General features: G+C 42.7%; 1 protein-coding gene across 2 annotated transcripts; it reads left to right on the top strand.

Moving 5' to 3' along the window:
* The first annotated feature begins 6,500 nt into the window (after positions 1-6,500).
* On the top strand, positions 6,501-16,763 carry si:dkey-32e6.3 (uncharacterized). 2 transcript variants are annotated; one of them, XM_060936937.1, is made up of 5 exons: positions 6,501-6,957; positions 8,859-9,253; positions 9,339-9,499; positions 14,924-15,056; positions 15,154-16,763. In XM_060936937.1, the coding sequence occupies exons 2-5, from the start codon at positions 8,873-8,875 to the stop codon at positions 15,328-15,330; spliced, it is 852 nt and encodes a 283-aa protein (XP_060792920.1). In that variant the 5' UTR covers positions 6,501-6,957; positions 8,859-8,872; the 3' UTR covers positions 15,331-16,763. The 2 variants fall into 2 exon arrangements, with proteins under 2 accessions (XP_060792920.1, XP_060792919.1); XM_060936936.1 differs by having other exon boundaries at positions 6,501-7,303.
* The last annotated feature ends 1,859 nt before the right edge of the window (positions 16,764-18,622 follow it).

Below are 18,622 nucleotides of genomic sequence, written 5' to 3'. Positions count from 1 at the left end.
AGACTACAACTCTCACCTGTGGCTACATTACGGAGGCAGAGGAGGCCGAGCCGTCCACACCCCAGACTACAACTCTCACCTGTGGCTACATTACGGAGGCAGAGGAGGCCGAGCCGTCCACACCCCAGACTACAACTCTCACCTGTGGCTACATTACGGAGGCAGAGGAGGCCGAGCCGTCCACACCCCAGACTACAACTCTCACCTGTGGCTACATTACGGAGGCAGAGGAGGCCGAGCCGTCCACACCCCAGACTACAACTCTCACCTGTGGCTACATTACGGAGGCAGAGGAGGCCGAGCCGTCCACACCCCAGACTACAACTCTCACCTGTGGCTACATTACGGAGGCAGAGGAGGCCGAGCCGTCCACACCCCAGACTACAACTCTCACCTGTGGCTACATTACGGAGGCAGAGGAGGCCGAGCCGTCCACACCCCAGACTACAACTCTCACCTGTGGCTACATTACGGAGGCAGAGGAGGCCGAGCCGTCCACACCCCAGACTACAACTCTCACCTGTGGCTACATTACGGAGGCAGAGGAGGCCGAGCCGTCCACACCCCAGACTACAACTCTCACCTGTGGCTACATTACGGAGGCAGAGGAGGCCGAGCCGTCCACACCCCAGACTACAACTCTCACCTGTGGCTACATTACGGAGGCAGAGGAGGCCGAGCCGTCCACACCCCAGACTACAACTCTCACCTGTGGCTACATTATGTCAGTGGAAGTACACATGTAGGGTCATGATCTTCCCTCTGTCACACCGAATTACCATATAAAAACGAATAAATAAACCATTTAAAATTTCTGCACAAATCTTTATCATAGTAAATCAGTGTTGGTGTAAATGACTCACACAGCAGCAGCAGGAAAGGTTCTGGTTCAATAATCAGATATAAAATTCCATCTCAATAAAAATGGAATTGTAATTAGACCAAACACCATTAAAACTTAAATTATTTACATAGATCAATGATAACTGAGTGTTGTTCATATAAATACAGATCATATGTAAGAGTAAACAGCTCAGAAAACACAGCCGACTCAGGGTAAGAACACGCATGAGATTTTATTTACTGGTGTGCTCATTCCCTTTGGGACAGTCAGTGTGCAGTAATGAAACATTTCTGTCATTACCTTTTTCGTAGGTTTATATTTAAAAAAGGGCTAGTGTGCTGCGTCAGCTGTCTCCCATCTGACTTGTATCTTAACTCACTCAGACTCCTGAGCTCTTATCTGCTCTTTATACAGTGTTTCTGTATGTGTTCTCCTCAGTGTTTGTGTGGGTTTCCTCTGGTTTCCTCCTAAAAACATGCCAGTAGGTGGACTGGCTACACTAAAGTCTCCTATCTGTGAATATGTGTGTGTGTGAATGTGTGCGCATGGTGCCCAGAGATGCACTAGTGTCCTATCCAGGCTCCAGATGACCCTCACCAGGATAAAGTAACTACTGAAGAGAAAGGAATGAAAGTACTGTCTCATCTCATCTCATTATCTCTAGCCGCTTTATCCTGTTCTACAGGGTCGCAGGCGAGCTGGAGCCTATCCCAGCTGACTACGGGTGAAAGGCGGGGTACACCCTGGACAAGTCGCCAGGTCATCACAGGGCTGACACATAGACACAGACAACCACTCACACTCACATTCACACCTACGGTCAATTTAGAGTCACCAGTTAACCTAACCTGCATGTCTTTGGACTGTGGGGGAAACCGGAGCACCCGGAGGAAACCCATGCGGACACGGGGAGAACATGCAAACTCCGCACAGAAAGGCCCTCGCCGGCCACGGGGCTCGAACCCGGACCTTCTTGCTGTGAGGCAACAGCGCTAACCACTACACCACCGTGCCGCCTGAAAGTACTGTATGACATAAAAATGAGTAGAAAAATGTATCTGTGGATTTACACAGGACTTTCCTGTATATAGTGTTCAAAGTGGGATTTTGGAAACATCAATTTTTACATTTTCTTCAAAGAAATCCACCATTATTAAAGATTATATAATATTTATTATTGCAGGGCTTCCAGAACTTTTGAGGTAAATTTCCAAAAATAGACATTATGAATTTTCTGCCATCTCCGACTTTATTACAATTCCTGATTTATAATTTTGGATGACTAACATTTAAACATGATATGATGTCAGTAACATACATGTACTGTCAGTTAAACCCAAAGAAATATTCTTTATGCTGACTTAGCAGTCTATTGGAAACGTGCATTTCTTGACAATGCTGCACATCTCTTCCATCCAGCTCTGAACAATACATAAGGAATAAAGCACAACAGATGTGTTGATGTAGGAAAATAATCCATGTGTGATGGTGTGCTACGGCACGACGGGAAGCACATTCACCTGGTTTATTGCCTGACATGACTACGTATGAGGGGCGGCACGGTGGTGTAGTGGTTAGCGCTGTCGCCTCACAGCAAGAAGGTCCGGGTTCAAGCCCCGTGGCCGGCGAGGGCCTTTCTGTGCGGAGTTTGCATGTTCTCCCCGTGTCCGCGTGGGTTTCCTCCGGGTGCTCCGGTTTCCCCCACAGTCCAAAGACATGCAGGTTAGGTTAACTGGTGACTCTAAATTGACCGTAGGTGTGAGTGTGAATGGTTGTCTGTGTCTATGTGTCGGCCCTGTGATGACCTGGCGACTTGTCCAGGGTGTACCCCGCCTTTCGCCCGTAGTCAGCTGGGATAGGCTCCAGCTTGCCTGCGACCCTGTAGAAGGATAAAGCGGCTAGAGATAATGAGATGAGATGAGATGACTACGTATGTGCACGTGCAGAAGCAGCAGCACCACGAGTGCCATTAGTCACGTACATCTGCACATCTTATGCACACCTGTAGGACAAAACAGTCACATCCATTATAGTTAGAGCATGAGCGCTAAAGCATCTCAGTCTGTCATGTTCCCAAGTTGAAATGTAAAATGTTTATCAAATTCAGGCATAATGACTGTTTCACTTTAAAACTTTACACCAGGTCATGAGATGCATCTCAAATTGAGAACTCTGACCTTCAAATTAGTCCATTCAAAAATATTTACTAATCTAGAAACCCCAAAAGTTTACATAAATCAGAGCTTTTGATAGGTTTGAAGGCAGCATGAGAGGTTTTTAAAACAAGTAATAGGAAAATCAGATAGTGTTAGGACTCAGTAATAGTCTAGAATAGTGAATAATGCAATTTGAGACACATTGCTAGTTCGGTTACTCAAGGTGCTGTAGATGGAGGGGAAATGTGTCCATTTCTTTTGTTGAATTCCTAGAACTACCATGATGTCAGGATAATTTAAAAAAAACAACAACAAGTGTTGCCAGGCAAAACAAACCTTGCCTGGCAGCACTTATTTTATACCTATATGTTGATAATGGTAACATTTCTTAATCATCAGCTGTCAGGTTATAGTCCTATGAAAATCCATGACCTTGAGTTTGACATTTCAAAGTTATTCAAGGTCAAAGGTCATGGCGACAACTGAAAGCCCATACGGAACTTCTTATATGTTGATAATGGTAAACATCTGGCTATCATGAGCCATTTTAAAGTTATAGCCCTTTGAAAACCCATGACCTTCAGTTTGACCTTTCAATGTCACTCAAGGTCAAAGATCATGGTGCCAAATGGAAGCCCATATGGCACTTCCTACAAGTTGATAATGGTAAATATCTGTCTACCATCAACCGTTTTCAAGTCACAGCCCTCTGAAAATCCGTGACCTTGAGTTTGACCTTTCAAGGTCACTCAAGGTCAAAGATCATGGTGCCAAATGAAAAGCCATATGGGAGTTCCTATATGCTCATAATAGTAAACATCTGTCTATCGGCAACCGTTTTTGAGTTATAATGGAAAATATGTTATTTTGACCGAAAGGTTGACCCTTCCAGTGACCTTGACCCGATTACCCCCAAAATTTAATCAGGTAATCTATGGACCATTGCCCACCTATCCTGAAAATTTGAAGTCAATCGGTGCAACCGTCTAGATGCTAGATTGTTAACAGACAGACACACATACAAACAAAGAAACCGCACTGATTACAATACCTCACCCCGCTTACTCCATCGCGGGCGAGGTAAAAACCACAACCACACACACTCTCTTGAGTTCAATCAGCACTGTGATGATTACTTCAACACCAGGAGCGAATACAACATTTTAAATGTAACCTGAACACTGGAGGTGTTCATGCTAATAGAGATGCTAGAGATCTTTTGTACAGTACACTGTTGCAAAACAAAGCAGTTTAATTTTTATATCACTTTCCAACTTTATTAACACTTGATTTCCAACACTTGCTTGGAGGTGGCGGTGTCCTGAGTTCAGTTTTAAATTAACCATCCACAGTAATAACACCACATTATGGACTACAGATGAAGATCTTCATCCACAATCTAATTTTTTTTCCTGATAAAATGTTGTCATTTGGGGGCGGTGGTGTAGTGGTTATCACTGTTGCCTAACAGCAAGAAGGTCCTGGGTTTAAGCCCAGCGGCCGACGGGGTTCTTTCTGTGTGGAGTTTGCATGCTCTCCCCATGTCTGCGTGGGTTTCCTCCTGGTGCTCTGGTTTCCCTCACAGTCCAAAGACATGCAGGTTAGGCTAATTGGTGGCTCTAAATTGACCGTAGGTGTGAGTGTGAATGGTTGTTTGTCTCTATGTGTCAGCCCTGCGATGACCTGGCGACTTGTCCAGGGTGTAGTACCCGCCTCTCACCTATAGTCAGCTGGGATAGGCTCCGGCTTGCCTGCGACCCTGCACAGGATAAGTGGCTACAGATAACAGATGGATCAAGTCAAGTCAAGTTTATTTGTATAGCGCTTTTAACAACAGATATTGTCGCAAAGCAGCTTTACAGAATTTGAATGACTTTAAACATGAGCTAATTGTATCCCTAATCTATCCCCAATGAGCAAGCCTGTGGCGACGGTGGCAAGGAAAAACTCCCTCAGACGCCATGAGGAAGAAACCTTGAGAGGAACCAGATTCAAAAGGGAATCCATCCTCATTTGGGTAACAACAGACAACATGATTATAACATTAACAGTTTTAACATAAAGTCAATGTTGTTGATGTTATAACTCTTCATTGATGGAAACTTGAGTGCAAAACTGTTCATGACAACTGCAGTCCTAAAGTTAGCAAGTCAGTTGTAGTCCTCAGCTTTAAGCATTACTGTAAGTGTCCAGAGCATCTTCCAAGTGTGACTTTCAACTGTCCGTATGGGGCCGTCCTCCACAGGAGCAACGCGATGAGACTCCAACCAGACATAGGGTGGAGTCTGGATGGATGAATGTCGTCAATTGTACACAAATTGATTAACATCCCTGACCGTGTTAAACACAGGAAATCTGCTTTTAAAGGCTGCGGTGGTTACAATCTTGCTCATTTTTGGAAGTGTGCAAAATACTACACTAAATACTTGGGGGGACACTACATAGGATTTACTCAGTTCAATAGTGTATAGTGGTTGCACACAGACTGTTTGCTTTGGCAGCAACTTACAGAATTGTGTTAAATCAACCCAAACCATCTACACTACCGTTCAAAAGTTTGGGGTCACCCAGACAATTTTGTGTTTTCCATGAAAAGCCACACTTTTATTTACCACCATAAGTTGTAAAATGAATAGAAAATATAGTCAAGACATTTTTCTGGCCATTTTGAGCATTTAATCGACCCCACAAATGTGATGCTCCAGAAACTCAATCTGCTCAAAGGAAGGTCAGTTTTATAGCTTCTCTAAAGAGCTAAACTGTTTTCAGCTGTGCTAACATGATTGTACAAGGGTTTTCTAATCATCCATTAGCCTTCTGAGGCAATGAGCAAACACATTGTACCATTAGAACACTGGAGTGATAGTTGCTGGAATATGGGCCTCTATACACCTATGGAGATATTGCACCAAAAACCAGACATTTGCAGCTAGAATAGTCATTTACCACATTAGCAATGTATAGAGTGTATTTCTGATTAGTTTAAAGTGATCTTCATTGAAAAGAACAGTGCTTTTCTTTCAAAAATAAGGACATTTCAAAGTGACCCCAAACTTTTGAATGGTAGTGTATATTCGATCAACCCAAGTACTTTGCATTGACAAAACGTAACTTGAAATGTAATTCAATGAAATAATCCCAACTCTTTGATCATATTACTCATGCACAAGTTCATCATTTGATTCCAACATATTCAGTCCTTTTTACTGCAACACTATTTGACCTATTAACTTTAACAATATTTGTTTTTGTAATATTCAGATGTCAGTTACATATTTAACTGTATAAATTATATAAATTCATTCATTTAAATTGTACTTATGAATAATTTAATGTAAGTACAGAACTGGTTTTAAATAGGCTATGAGCTCAGTGGTGAGCATGCGTGCTACAGCTCCTCCCACCGTCCTTCCTTTTCGAATGAAATCGCGCATGCGCAGCGCAAATCTGACAGAGGCACGTGAATCAGGTAGCTACATCCTCCTCAGTGTCCGACAGGAACCCGGAAGTGTTTTATTGTTGTTATACCGGTGCCTGGAATGCCGGTGTCTGAGTGAGGGCTTTATTTATTGAGTGTTGTGGTGACGAATAATTCACACTTAATATAACCAGCAAGTGTAAATATAATCAAGTCGAGTGGAGAGAGATGTGGTGTTATCCGGTGACATTATACTTATATGGCTTCTGTGTTTTTAACCTTACTGCACTTCTTGTTATGGTAGCTATGCTAGCTGTTTAGCTATGAGAATTACAGTACAGCTACTTAGGTAGAATTCTTTTACGGCAGACTTGATTAATTTATCCTTCTTCTTCTCATCTCCTTATGTGTATTCAAGTCTGTATTTGTTCGCCAGATCCGCCTCAGCTGTATAGCTGCATGTCTATTTATATCTCAGGATTACTCCAGTCTGGGTAATGAAGTATCCAGTACATCTTGCTGGCTTTATCCGACACCTTGTAAGTTGTTTTTCCTTCATCATGAAAGTCTGATCCGTTTAGCTCAGCTCTTAGTGTTCAGGGAAGAAAAGAGATTATTGTTACACCATGTCTGTCTCACAAAACCCTTGTGAAACACCTCAGGCCAGCAATGATTACAATGGAGATGTAGTACAGGAGAAGTCAGACAGTGCTGAACATCCGTCTTTATCAGCTTCACGATTACTGTCAGTTAGGAAAACGAAAATAGTCCTTCACATTGATGTGAACAACACTATCCTGATAACTGATGCTGTTACAAAACAAGGGACGGTTGCTGCTCTTGAATATTTTTTGTCCACTGTGACCTGGGGACGGATGGCAAAAGGTGAGACTGACCACACGAGTTTTATTGAAATCTGTTGGATACAGCTGGGAAATAATCTCATCTCATCTCGTTATCTCTAGCCGCTTTATCCTTCTACAGGGTCGCAGGCAAGCTGGAGCCTATCCCAGCTGACTACGGGCGAAAGGCGGGGTACACCCTGGACAAGTCGCCAGGTCATCACAGGGCTGACACATAGACACAGACAACCATTCACACTCACATTCACACCTACGGTCAATTTAGAGTCACCAGTTAACCTAACCTGCATGTCTTTGGACTGTGGGGGAAACCGGAGCACCCGGAGGAAACCCACGCGGACACGGGGAGAACATGCAAACTCCGCACAGAAAGGCCCTCGCCGGCCACGGGGCTCGAACCCGGACCTTCTTGCTGTGAGACGACAGCGCTAACCACTACACCACCGTGCCGCCCTGGGAAATAATGCTGATCTTATATCAGCGTTGCGATAAATTATGTCCCCATACACTTTTCTTAGGTTTTGAACCTGCAAACTGTTTAGAAGTAGCTGGATGTTAAAATTTGTCTATCCAGCCATTATCTAGATCAGCGTTTCTCAACCTTTTTTCAGTCATGGCACCCTTCAGAAGTATGCAAATTCTCAAGGCACCCCCATATAAAATATACGCCGTCACGTTGACCATACGCTGACCCCGGCAGTGACGTTGTGACATGGGAAAGGGGGTCGTGAGACAAATTTTGATGATGCATGAGGCAGCGATGATCTGCATTAGTGTAACTATCGTTTTTTGGGATTTTAATTCATTTTATTTATTTCAATGTTAGAATATATAATTTTTTTTGATGGCACCCCTAACGAAGCCAGACGGCACCCCGGTTGAGAGAGGCTGATCTAGATCACTTATCCATCAGGGTCGTGGGCGAAGCTGGAGCTAATCCCAGCTATTTGCCTCTTAATCTTTAAATAAATTAGGGGGGGAAATGTTACCTTTCTGGGCGGCACGGTGGTGTAGGGGTTAGCACTGTCGCCTCACAGCAAGAAGGTCCGGGTTCGAGCCCCGTGGCTGGCGAGGGCCTTTCTGTGCGGAGTTTGCATGTTCTCCCCGTGTCCGCGTGGGTTTCCCCCACAGTCCAAAGACATGCAGGTTAGGTTAACTGGTGACTCTGAATTGACCGTAGGTGTGAATGTGAGTGTGAATGGTTGTCTGTGTCTATGTGTCAGCCCTGTGATGACCTGGCAACTTGTCCAGAGTGTACCCCGCCTTTTGCCTGTAGTCAGCTGGGATAGGCTCCAGCTTGCCTGCGACCCTGTAGAACAGGATAAAGCGACTAGAGATAATGAGATGAGATGTTACCTTTTTTTTTCTTTATTGCAGTTGCAAACATCCTGACAAGATTGTGTAATTTGCCACCTTAAAGACTCCCAAATAGATGTTTACCAAATATATATTTCATATTAAAAAAAAAAGCAACAGGTAGTTTATTTTGTCCTTCTATTTCAGTGGGTTTATTTACTGGTTGGAAAAATATGGGATGAGTTTTTGCTATCAGATTGTTTGTTTTGTGCATGCTACAGGAAAATGGGAGTGGATGTGTGAGTCTCCATCTCTCCTCCCACCATGCGAGGGTGCTGTGAGTTACTACTCTCAGTTTGGTAGAGTAGTAGGTTTCACCACAGCTGGGCCAGGCAAGCGTTTCCAGAAGGTTCTTGAAGAGCATCTCGAACTGCTGCGCTGGCCTTCTGACCTGCCTGAACACAAGGAGCTCTCTGTAAAAGGAGAAGATGGAAAACTGTACCACTGGATCCTGCCCTCTTTCTTCCAGCTGCTACAGGAGCTGGTCTCACAAGGGATTGAGTTTTCCATCATCTTCCGCACATTTGGTACAGACCTTCCTCGTCTGTTGAAGGTCATTCAACAAGCCCTTGAGCATGGCATCCATCCGCTCTTCCCTGAACTGCCAGAACTGAAGGTAGATCCATAAAAAATACAAAGAACTAACCTTAAATGACTCATTCTCAAAGTAAAACTCAAGCAGAATATTTTGCCCCTTGTAGCTAAGTGTGGACACAACACCAGGTCAGATCAGATGCAACACTAAGGGTGTTATTCTGATTCATGGAGAGACGCATTTATCTACACAAGATGGGGAACGGAGTCTGTACCGGTACTTAAGCTCCTCACAGGGTTTGGGTGGCTTCCAAGACCACTTCAACTGGTGAGGATCCAACAAAATGTAACCTAAGATCCATCCTGGTTAGTTGCATTCATGGTGGTCTGAGATTTTCCAGCATAAATTGGAACTGGTGAAAACCTTAGCAAAAAAGGGGAAGCCATGGCCTAATAGAGAAGCAGCTTTGGGACCAAAAGGTTGCTGGTTCGAGTCCCTGGACCAGTAGGAATGGCTGAAGTGCCCTTGAGCAAGGCACCTAACCCCCAAATGCTCCCCAGGCTGCTTTGGGTGTGTTGTACGTCGCTCTGGATAAGAGGGTCTGTTAAATGCCGTTAATGTAATGTAAATATTATACAGTATCCTCTGAAAGTATTGGAACCGCAAGGCCAGTTATATTGTTTTGCTATACACTGAAAACATTTGGTTTGAGATCAAAAGATGAATATAAGACAATATACCAGAATTTCAGCTTTCATTTCCTAATATTTAAATCTGTTTGTGTGAGACAATTTACAATATGGCACCTTTTGTTTGAATACTTGTTTGAGGTGTTTCTTGTTGCCCAGATGTGCCCTGGTAGAGTGATTGTTTAAACAATTATTAAACAATTACTGTTCTTATTCAGGAATAGTAAAAATTGGAAGGCCAGATTGAAATTTGCAAAGAAATACAGAACTGAAAAGTCATGCGGAGCACGATACTTGCGAAAATCACAAAGAAACGGAAGTTATGGCTGATTAGGTGGTTTTACGAGATTTGACCTTGACCTTTGACCTTAACCCACCAAAAGCTAATGTCTTTGTGTGAACCTAGTGAGTTCTCCTGTGCATTTTGGTGAAGATTGGTCAAGAAATGAAGATGCTAGAGCACCAACACACAAATGGACAGATCAACATACTTGCGAAAATCTCTTATTTTCCCCAAGTAATGAGTCACAAGAGTCCTAGAACCAAGATTGACCTCTACTGAAGTGATGAAAAGTCCAAAGTGTGAAGAAAGGATCTGCTCAAAACATACAAGCTCATTGGTCAAGTACATTAGAGGTAGTGTGTTGGCTTGGGCTTACATGGTTGCTTCTGGAATGGACCCATTAGTCTATTATTGATGTAACTCATGATGGTAGCAGCAGAATGAATTCACAAGTCCATAGAAACTTTCTGTCTGCCAATTAACAGAGAAATGCATCCAATCTAATGAGGAGGAATTTCATCATGCAGCAAGACAATGACTCAATCCAGCCACTGGGGGTGCATAAGTGTACTCTTGGTGCCGGTCCTAAGCCCGGATAAATGGAGAGGGTTGCATCAGTAAGGGCATCCGGCATAAAACTGTACCAAATCTAACATGTGGATTCAAAAGAGAAATACCATACCGGATCGGTTGGGGCCCAGGTTAACAACGGCCATCTCCGGTACTGTTGGTCAACAGGGTGCCGTTGGAAAGTATGCTACTGTTGCACCAAAACGGATAAGGAGAAAGAGAGGGGGGAGGTGTGTTAGGAGAGAGTGTGAAAGATTGAAGGGAAGGAGCTTAGAATTGAGGGTAGGAACACTGAATGTGGGAACATTGACTGGTAGAGCGAGAGAGTTAGCAGATAGGATGGAAAGAAGGACTGAATGGTTCAAGGTGAAGGTGGGACTTCATCAAGGATCTGCTTTGAGTCCTTTCTTGTTTGCTATAGTGATGGATAGCTTGACAGACGAAGTGAGGCAAGAGTCACCATGGAACATGATGTTTGCGGGTGATATGTGGTGAAAGTAGAAAGGAGGTTGAGTTGGGTTTGGAGAGATGGAGGTATGCATTGGAACGAAGAGGAATGAAGGTGAGCAGTAGCAAAACAGAATACATGTGCATCAATGAGAATGGGGATGAGAGTGTAGTGAAGATGCAAGGAGGAGACGTAAAGAAAGTCGGTGAATTCAAGTACCTGGGGTCAACTGTGCAGGAAAATGGGGGCTGCGATAGTGAGGTGTGAGAAAGAGAGTGCAGGCAGGGTGGAGCAGTTGGAGAAGGATTTCGGGAGTCATTTGTGATAGGAAAGTCCCAGCAAAAGTGGAAGGTAAGATGTATAAGACCAGCTGTGATGCATGGATTGGAGACCGTACCCTTAACGAAGAGACAGGAGGCAAAGTTGGAGGTGGCGGAGTTGAGGATGTTAAGGTTTGCGATGGGAGTGACGAGGTTGGACAGGATAAGGAACGAGCACATCAGGGGGACAGCACATGTGGAGAGCTTGGGAATTAAGCTAAGCGAGATGAGACTGAGATGGTATGGACACATCCTGAGAAGAGATGCAGAGCATGTTGGAAGGAGAATGTTGAGGATGGAGCTGCCAGGCACATGAAAACGAGGAAGGCCAAAGAGGAGATACATGGATGTGGTGAGAGAGGATGTGAAATTGGCAGGTGTGGTAGAGAAGGATGTGGAAGACAGGAAGCAATGGAGACGAAAGATCCACTGTGGTGACCCCTAATCAGGAGCAGCCAAAAGAAGAAGAAGCAGCAAACAATGACTCAAAACACACTGCCAGCAACAAAGAACTTCATCAGGAGAAAAAAGTGGAAGGTTTTAGACTGACCAAGTCAATCACCAGCCCTTAACCCAATTGAGCAGCATTTCATCTCCTGAAGGGAGAAATTCTCCAAAACAAACACCTGAAAGAAGCTGTGGTACAAACCTGGACGAGCATCACAAAAGAAGAACGCAACAGTTTGGTGGTGTCAGTGGATCACTGACTTGATGCAGTTATTGCAAGTAAGAGATAGGCAACCACATATTAAGTGGTATTTACTTTGACTGTCTATTCCTATACATTTGCTCACTTAAAATTGGTCTGCCACCAAAGGTGCCATATTTTAAGTTGTTTAGGAAACGAAAAGGTGGCACGGTGGTGTAGTGGTTAGCGCTGTCGCCTCACAGCAAGGAGGTCCTGGGTTCGAGCCCCGTGGCCGACGAGGGCCTTTCTGTGCGGAGTTTGCATGTTCTCCCCGTGTCCGCGTGGGTTTCCTCCGGGTGCTCCGGTTTCCCCCACAGTCCAAAGACATGCAGGTCAGGTTAACTGGTGACTCTAAATTGACCGTAGGTGTGAATGTGAGTGTGAATGGTTGTCTGTGTCTATGTGTCAGCGACTTGTCCAGGGTGTACCCCGCCTTTCGCCCGTAGTCAGCTGGGATAGGCTCCAGCTTGCCTGCGACCCTGTAGAACAGGATAAAGCGGCTAGAGATAATGAATGAGGAAACAAAAACTGAAATTCAGAGATGTCATCTCATATTTGTCTTTTGATCTCAAATCCAAATGTCTTCAGTGGATAGAAAAGAATTGGCTTTGCTGTTCCAATAATTTCAGATACCAATATGCAGATGTGCTTGAAAGTTTGTGAACCCTTTAGAATATTCTATATTTTTGCATAAATATGACCTAAAACATCACTAGAGTTTCACACAAGATAAAGAGAATCCAAACAAAATGAGACAAAAATATTATACTTGGTTATTTATTTATTAAGGAAAATGGTTCAATATTACATATTGGTGAGTGGTAAAAGTATGTGAACATTTGCTTTCAGTATTTTGTTATGAGCTTCTTGTAACTGAAACTAAACGTTTCCGGTGACTGTTGATCAATCCTGCACATCGGCTTGGAGGTATTTTAGCCCATTCCTCTGTACAGAACAGCTTCAACTCTGGGATGTTGGTGGGTTTCCTCTAGAGTTGAGCCGGATACTCGGCTGAAACGAGTATCCGGTACGGATAAAGCACTTTTGCCGAGTACGAGTATTATACGAGTAATACGAGTCAATATCTGTGCTCGGACTGAATGAAAATCCTCACACAGCGTCACAGCGCCCCTCCCCTACACACACCGCTCTGCTCACTCACACAGAGAACAGCTCTCTGTCTCTCCCTCAGTCACTCAGGATCGCGGGTCTTTTCTGTTAACGTTTCGGGTTTCTTCAGCTTCAAGTTTGTTTTTATTTCAGTTTGTACTTACTTATAACCAGTAGAGTTCTGGTAAATGTGGGTTCGTTCAGACGTGGTGCTTGGTAGAAAGCGACTCGCGTTGCGTCTCTGCCTGTCAGAGATTTTTTTTTCCGTTTTTTAACCGTCGGTTAAAAACAGGGTTTTTTTTACTTCACGCATTGAGTGTCTGACACTTTCTTGCTGTAATTCATGTAAAAATAAAGGTAGTAGTGGTATAAGTATTACAGATTAAGCTACACACACTCTCTCTCGCTCTCTCTGCCAGTCATCGGAGGTTTATTTTTTTGTTTTTTTAAACCGTCAGTTGGCTCTAACCAGTTTTATTTTACTTCACATACTGAGTGTCTGACACTTTCTAGGTAGTAGTGGTATAAATAATATTACAAATTAAGCTACACACACACACACACACACACACACACACACACCTGGTGTGGAAATAAAAAAAATTAAAAAAAGAACCAAAAAAAAAATCACACTGATCATAAAAAATTAAAAGTTAAAAAAAGAAAGCTATGTTGAGTATGAAAACTCTTGTTCATTTCATTTCATAATTGCAACCGCATGTGTTGTATTCATTGTTGCAAAACTTGTTCTGTAAATAGTTCGTTTGCTATCGTGATCAAAACCATTGACCTGAAGCTCAATGCTGATGCTGTCCTGTAAATAGTTTTCTAATCAGCAATAAATATAACAATTTCTGATCAACCCATATCAATTGCATGCTTAAAATAACATACTGGTTTAAGCCCTGCCTGTTTCAAGACAACCAGACCCACTTCTGGGTTAAATCCTGCCCACTTCTGGGTTAGGCCCCACCCATTCTGAGTACGGATACGGATAATTCATATGGTTAACAGATACAGATAATGCTGTACTCGCTCATCCCTAGTTTCCTCACATAAACTGCTCGCACAACATTTGTGTTGGACTTTGACATTCCAAGACATTAACTTTATTCTTCATGCGTTACATTACGGCTATTTAGCAGATGCTCATCCAGAATGGGCAGCCTGGGGAGCAGTTGGGGGTTAGGTCCCTTGCTCAAGGACACTTCAGCTATTCCTGCTGGTCTAGGGAATCGAACCAGCAACCTTTTGGTCCCAAAGCTGCTTTTCTAACCTTTAGGCCATGGCTTCCTCCATTTTACCATTGTTTGGTAGAATTAGCCTAACTTATAACACCATGACCCTGACCAGGGAGTTAATAAAGTGCATCACTCAGCACCATATAGTAATGTTAATGAACATGGTCTTTCTTTGGTCTTTCATATCTGAATGTTCACTCAGGCTTGCATGAAAGTAAAAACCTCCTGCTTGCAAGTCTTTTCTGTTGCACAACTCTAGTCTTGACCCAGATATCTTCTGAGCATTAATTGTGTGTTCATTCTGAATAATGTATCCATATTTGATTGCATTCTTACTGTGGGCTAAACTTACCTCCAGGTAAATGTGTGTACAACTGCTCATAATCCTCTTCATCTTAACAGGTGGGTACGAAACACACACACCATTATGGGAGGAAAGCCACTGTGGATTGACCCATTTGACTCCACAATCCAACACATCTTTATTGATGACAACATCCACCAAAACGATGATGACACTATTGTGCATCCTAAGGTGAGTGGAAAAACCCTGGTCACTCCCCCCCCCCCCCCCCCCCCCCCCCCAGTAATGTAGCTAAATCAACTGTTTGTAATCCATCATGCTTCTGTAGGTATTTCTGGATCCTGAGGGCTCGGAGACCCGCACAGCCTCCACTTCAGAGTTGTATGACCTGTGTCTGATTCAAACTGACCTCCTCAGAGCCATTTCTGAGCCCAGCTACTTCACTCGGTGCATTCAGATCTGCATGGAGAACTATGAGAGGAACCTTGGGCAGCACCTCGGATAGATTTCACATGCTTACTTCCAGGAGAATCAATGTGACGTTCATATGAATATTCTGCAGGAAACAAAACCAGTTAATGGACTGTTCCAGAAGAAACATCTTGAGTCATGCATTTGAGATGTTTTCATTAATGAAAGGCTCTGTAGGATGCTATATTGGGTGAAAATGTACGTCATCTAACAACCACTCAAGAACATTAGCAGCATGTGTGCCACCTTAAAGGTGCAGTGTGTAGATTTTTAAAGTGTTCGTAGACCTGTAATAATCATGTGTTTTCAAACATAGCTTAGAAAACAAACAAACTGTGATTTGCAGTATTGCTATGGAATGGATTTGGGTAGTTTCTTGGTTTTAGGATTCTGTTCACATTTTTATGGCCCAAAAATAGAACATATCTCCAGGTGGAATGGACCATTTTTCCATAACGCACAGTTTCAGCAGAGTGCATGAGGTCAGTTGGGACAAAATCACAGGCACATGCTAGCAGGTAAAAACTGACGTGCAGCAATTAAATTTATATGAAGTGTACAAGTGACAACAGCGGCATGGTGGCAAATCGCTGTGCACCGTTTAATTTGAGATTTTCCCAGTTGTATGCAGTTACGATGGGGTAAAGTGACCACTCCAAACAGCTCTCTCCAGTAAATCCCTATGGCACATGTTGTCCAGTGTCCCTCAAAACCCTCTGACACTCACTTTAGTTCTGAGCTACATTTAGTTCTGACTTAATTGCATTTGTATATAGATTATGCAGTAGACTGTAAACATTTTGGTGACTACCATCTCATATTCGAACTTAAAAAGCTAGACCGAATACTGCTCTAGAGATAATAGTAGAGAAAATATAGAAGTAATGTTATCTACTTGTTGCTTCAAGTAGCAAAATAACGCACAATATAGTATTGAAAGATCACGTGACAACATAACTCTAGTGGTACTGAGATTATTCAGAAGTTATTTAGTTCTGTGCAATTAATGCAGTATTTCTCGCAAATGTAGAGTTCCGAGTTGTTTCTGTGTAGAAGATTTTCACGACGTTGAAGTACTCAGGGATGGTGATGTTACTGGGCATTTTTGTATTTACACTTGATCATGATCATACTTGAATTTTTGGACTGCTTTCCTTTGAAAAGATCAGGGCATGGGGTTTCAAATGTAACTATAAAATGGTATGTCCTTGTGTTTTGAGCAACTGAATTGCTCAGGAGTGAACACACTGTTTAGAAAGGCACGGTTGTTTTTAACATATGCATATTCTGTTTAGAATTATTTTTTCTTATTTGAAATGGTAGAGGGTAAAATATCAGTGGAGGGTTGTTATTTGTTATACTACTCAAATATAATACTGCATTATGATTATTTATTTTGATTTACATTGGGTGATGTAGATGCTATTTAGTATTTTTATTTAATGTTTCAGATATTATTTTGTGTTGTCCGCTCCCATTATTAAAATAAATTTAATAATTTGGCTCTGGTGTTATAACAAGAAATAATTTATGTCTAAGACCTTTTATTTGATTATTGAATACACTGAGTGCAGAATTATTAGGCAAGTTGTATTTTTGAGGATTAGTTTTATTATTGAACAACAACTATGTTCTCAATCAACCAAAAAGTCTCATAAATATCAAAGCTGAATATGTATGGAAGTTAGAGTGGGGCGTTTTTAGTTTTGGCCATTTTAGGAGAATATGTATGTGTTCAGGTAACTTTCACTGTGCAGAATTATTAGGCAACTTAATAAAAACCAAATATGTAGCCATTTCACTTATTTATTTTCACCAGGTACACTGATATGACAACTCCAGATTTGCAAATAAACATATCTGACATTCAAACACAAAACAAAAACAAATCAGTGACCAATATAGCCACCCTTCTTCATGAGGACACTCAAAAGCCTTCCATCCATAGATTCAGTCAATTTCTTTATCTGTTCACGACCAACATTGTGTGCAGCAGCAACCACGGCCTCCCAGACGCTGTTCAGAGATGTGTACTGTTTTCCCTCTTTGTAGACCTCACGTTTTATAATGGACCACAGGTTCTCTATGGGGTTTAGGTCAGGTGAACAAGGGGGCCATGTCATTATTTTTTCACCTTTCAGGCCTTTACTGGCTAGCCACGCAGTGGAGTATTTGGACGCATGAGATGGAGTATTATCCTGCATGAAAATCATGTTCTTCTTGAAAGATGCTGACTTTTTCCTATACCACTGCTTGAAGAAGGTTTCTTTCAGGAACTGGCAGTAGGTCTGGGAGTTGAGTTTGAGTCCATCCTCAACTCGAAAAGGTCCAACAAGCTCATCTTTGATGATACCAGCCCATAGCAGTACTCCACCTCCACCTTGCTGGCGTCTGAGTCAGAGTGGAGCTCTGTGCCCATTACTGATCCAGCCACAGGCCCATCCATCTGGCCCATCAAGAGTCACTCTCATCTCATCAGACCACAGCACCTTAGAAAAATCAGTCTTAAGATATTTCTTGGCCCAGTCTTGACGTTTTATCTTGTGTGCCTTACTCAGTGGTGGTCGTTTTTCAGTCTTCCTTACCTTGGCCATGTCCCTCAGTATTGCACACCTTGTACTCTTTGACACTCCAGGAATGTTGCAACTCTGGAATATGGCAGAACTGGATGCTAATGGCTGCTTGTTAGCTTCACGCTTGATTTTCCGCAGATCATGTGCAGTTATTTTGCGCCTTTTTTTCCCCACACGCTTCTTTCAACCCTGTTGACTATTTGCAATGAAACGCTTGATTGTTCGGTGATCACGTTTCAACATCTTCGCAATTTCAAGAGTGCTGCATCCGTCTGCAAGACATCTCACAATTTTAGACTTTTCAAAGTCTGTCAGATCTCTCTTCTGACCCATTTTGCCAGAGGAAAAGAGGTTGCCTAATAATTATGCACACCTGATATAAGGTGTTGATGTCATTAGACCACACCCCCTCTCATTACACAGATGCACAGCACCTGATATACTTAATTGGTAGTAGGCTTTCAAGCCTAAACAGCTTGGAGTGGGACAACATGCATTAAAAGGATGTTGTGGTCAAAATACTCACTTGCCTAATAATTCTGCACTCAGTGTAGATTCATTAAAAATAGTTTTATATATCAGAAGGATCTCTATTGTATGTAATATTGACAGTAAATTATGATCACATTACCACAGTGATCATTTTATTTGTACAGTGCCTTTCGAAAGCATTCATCCCCCTTGGTGTTTGTCCTGTTTTGTCGCATTACAAGCTGGAATTAAAATGGATTTTTGGGGAGTTAGCACCATTTG

This window comes from Neoarius graeffei, chromosome 13, assembly GCF_027579695.1.
Source record: "Neoarius graeffei isolate fNeoGra1 chromosome 13, fNeoGra1.pri, whole genome shotgun sequence".
Classification (NCBI taxonomy): domain Eukaryota; kingdom Metazoa; phylum Chordata; class Actinopteri; order Siluriformes; family Ariidae; genus Neoarius; species Neoarius graeffei.
This window is presented reverse-complemented; position numbering and strand designations above follow the sequence as displayed.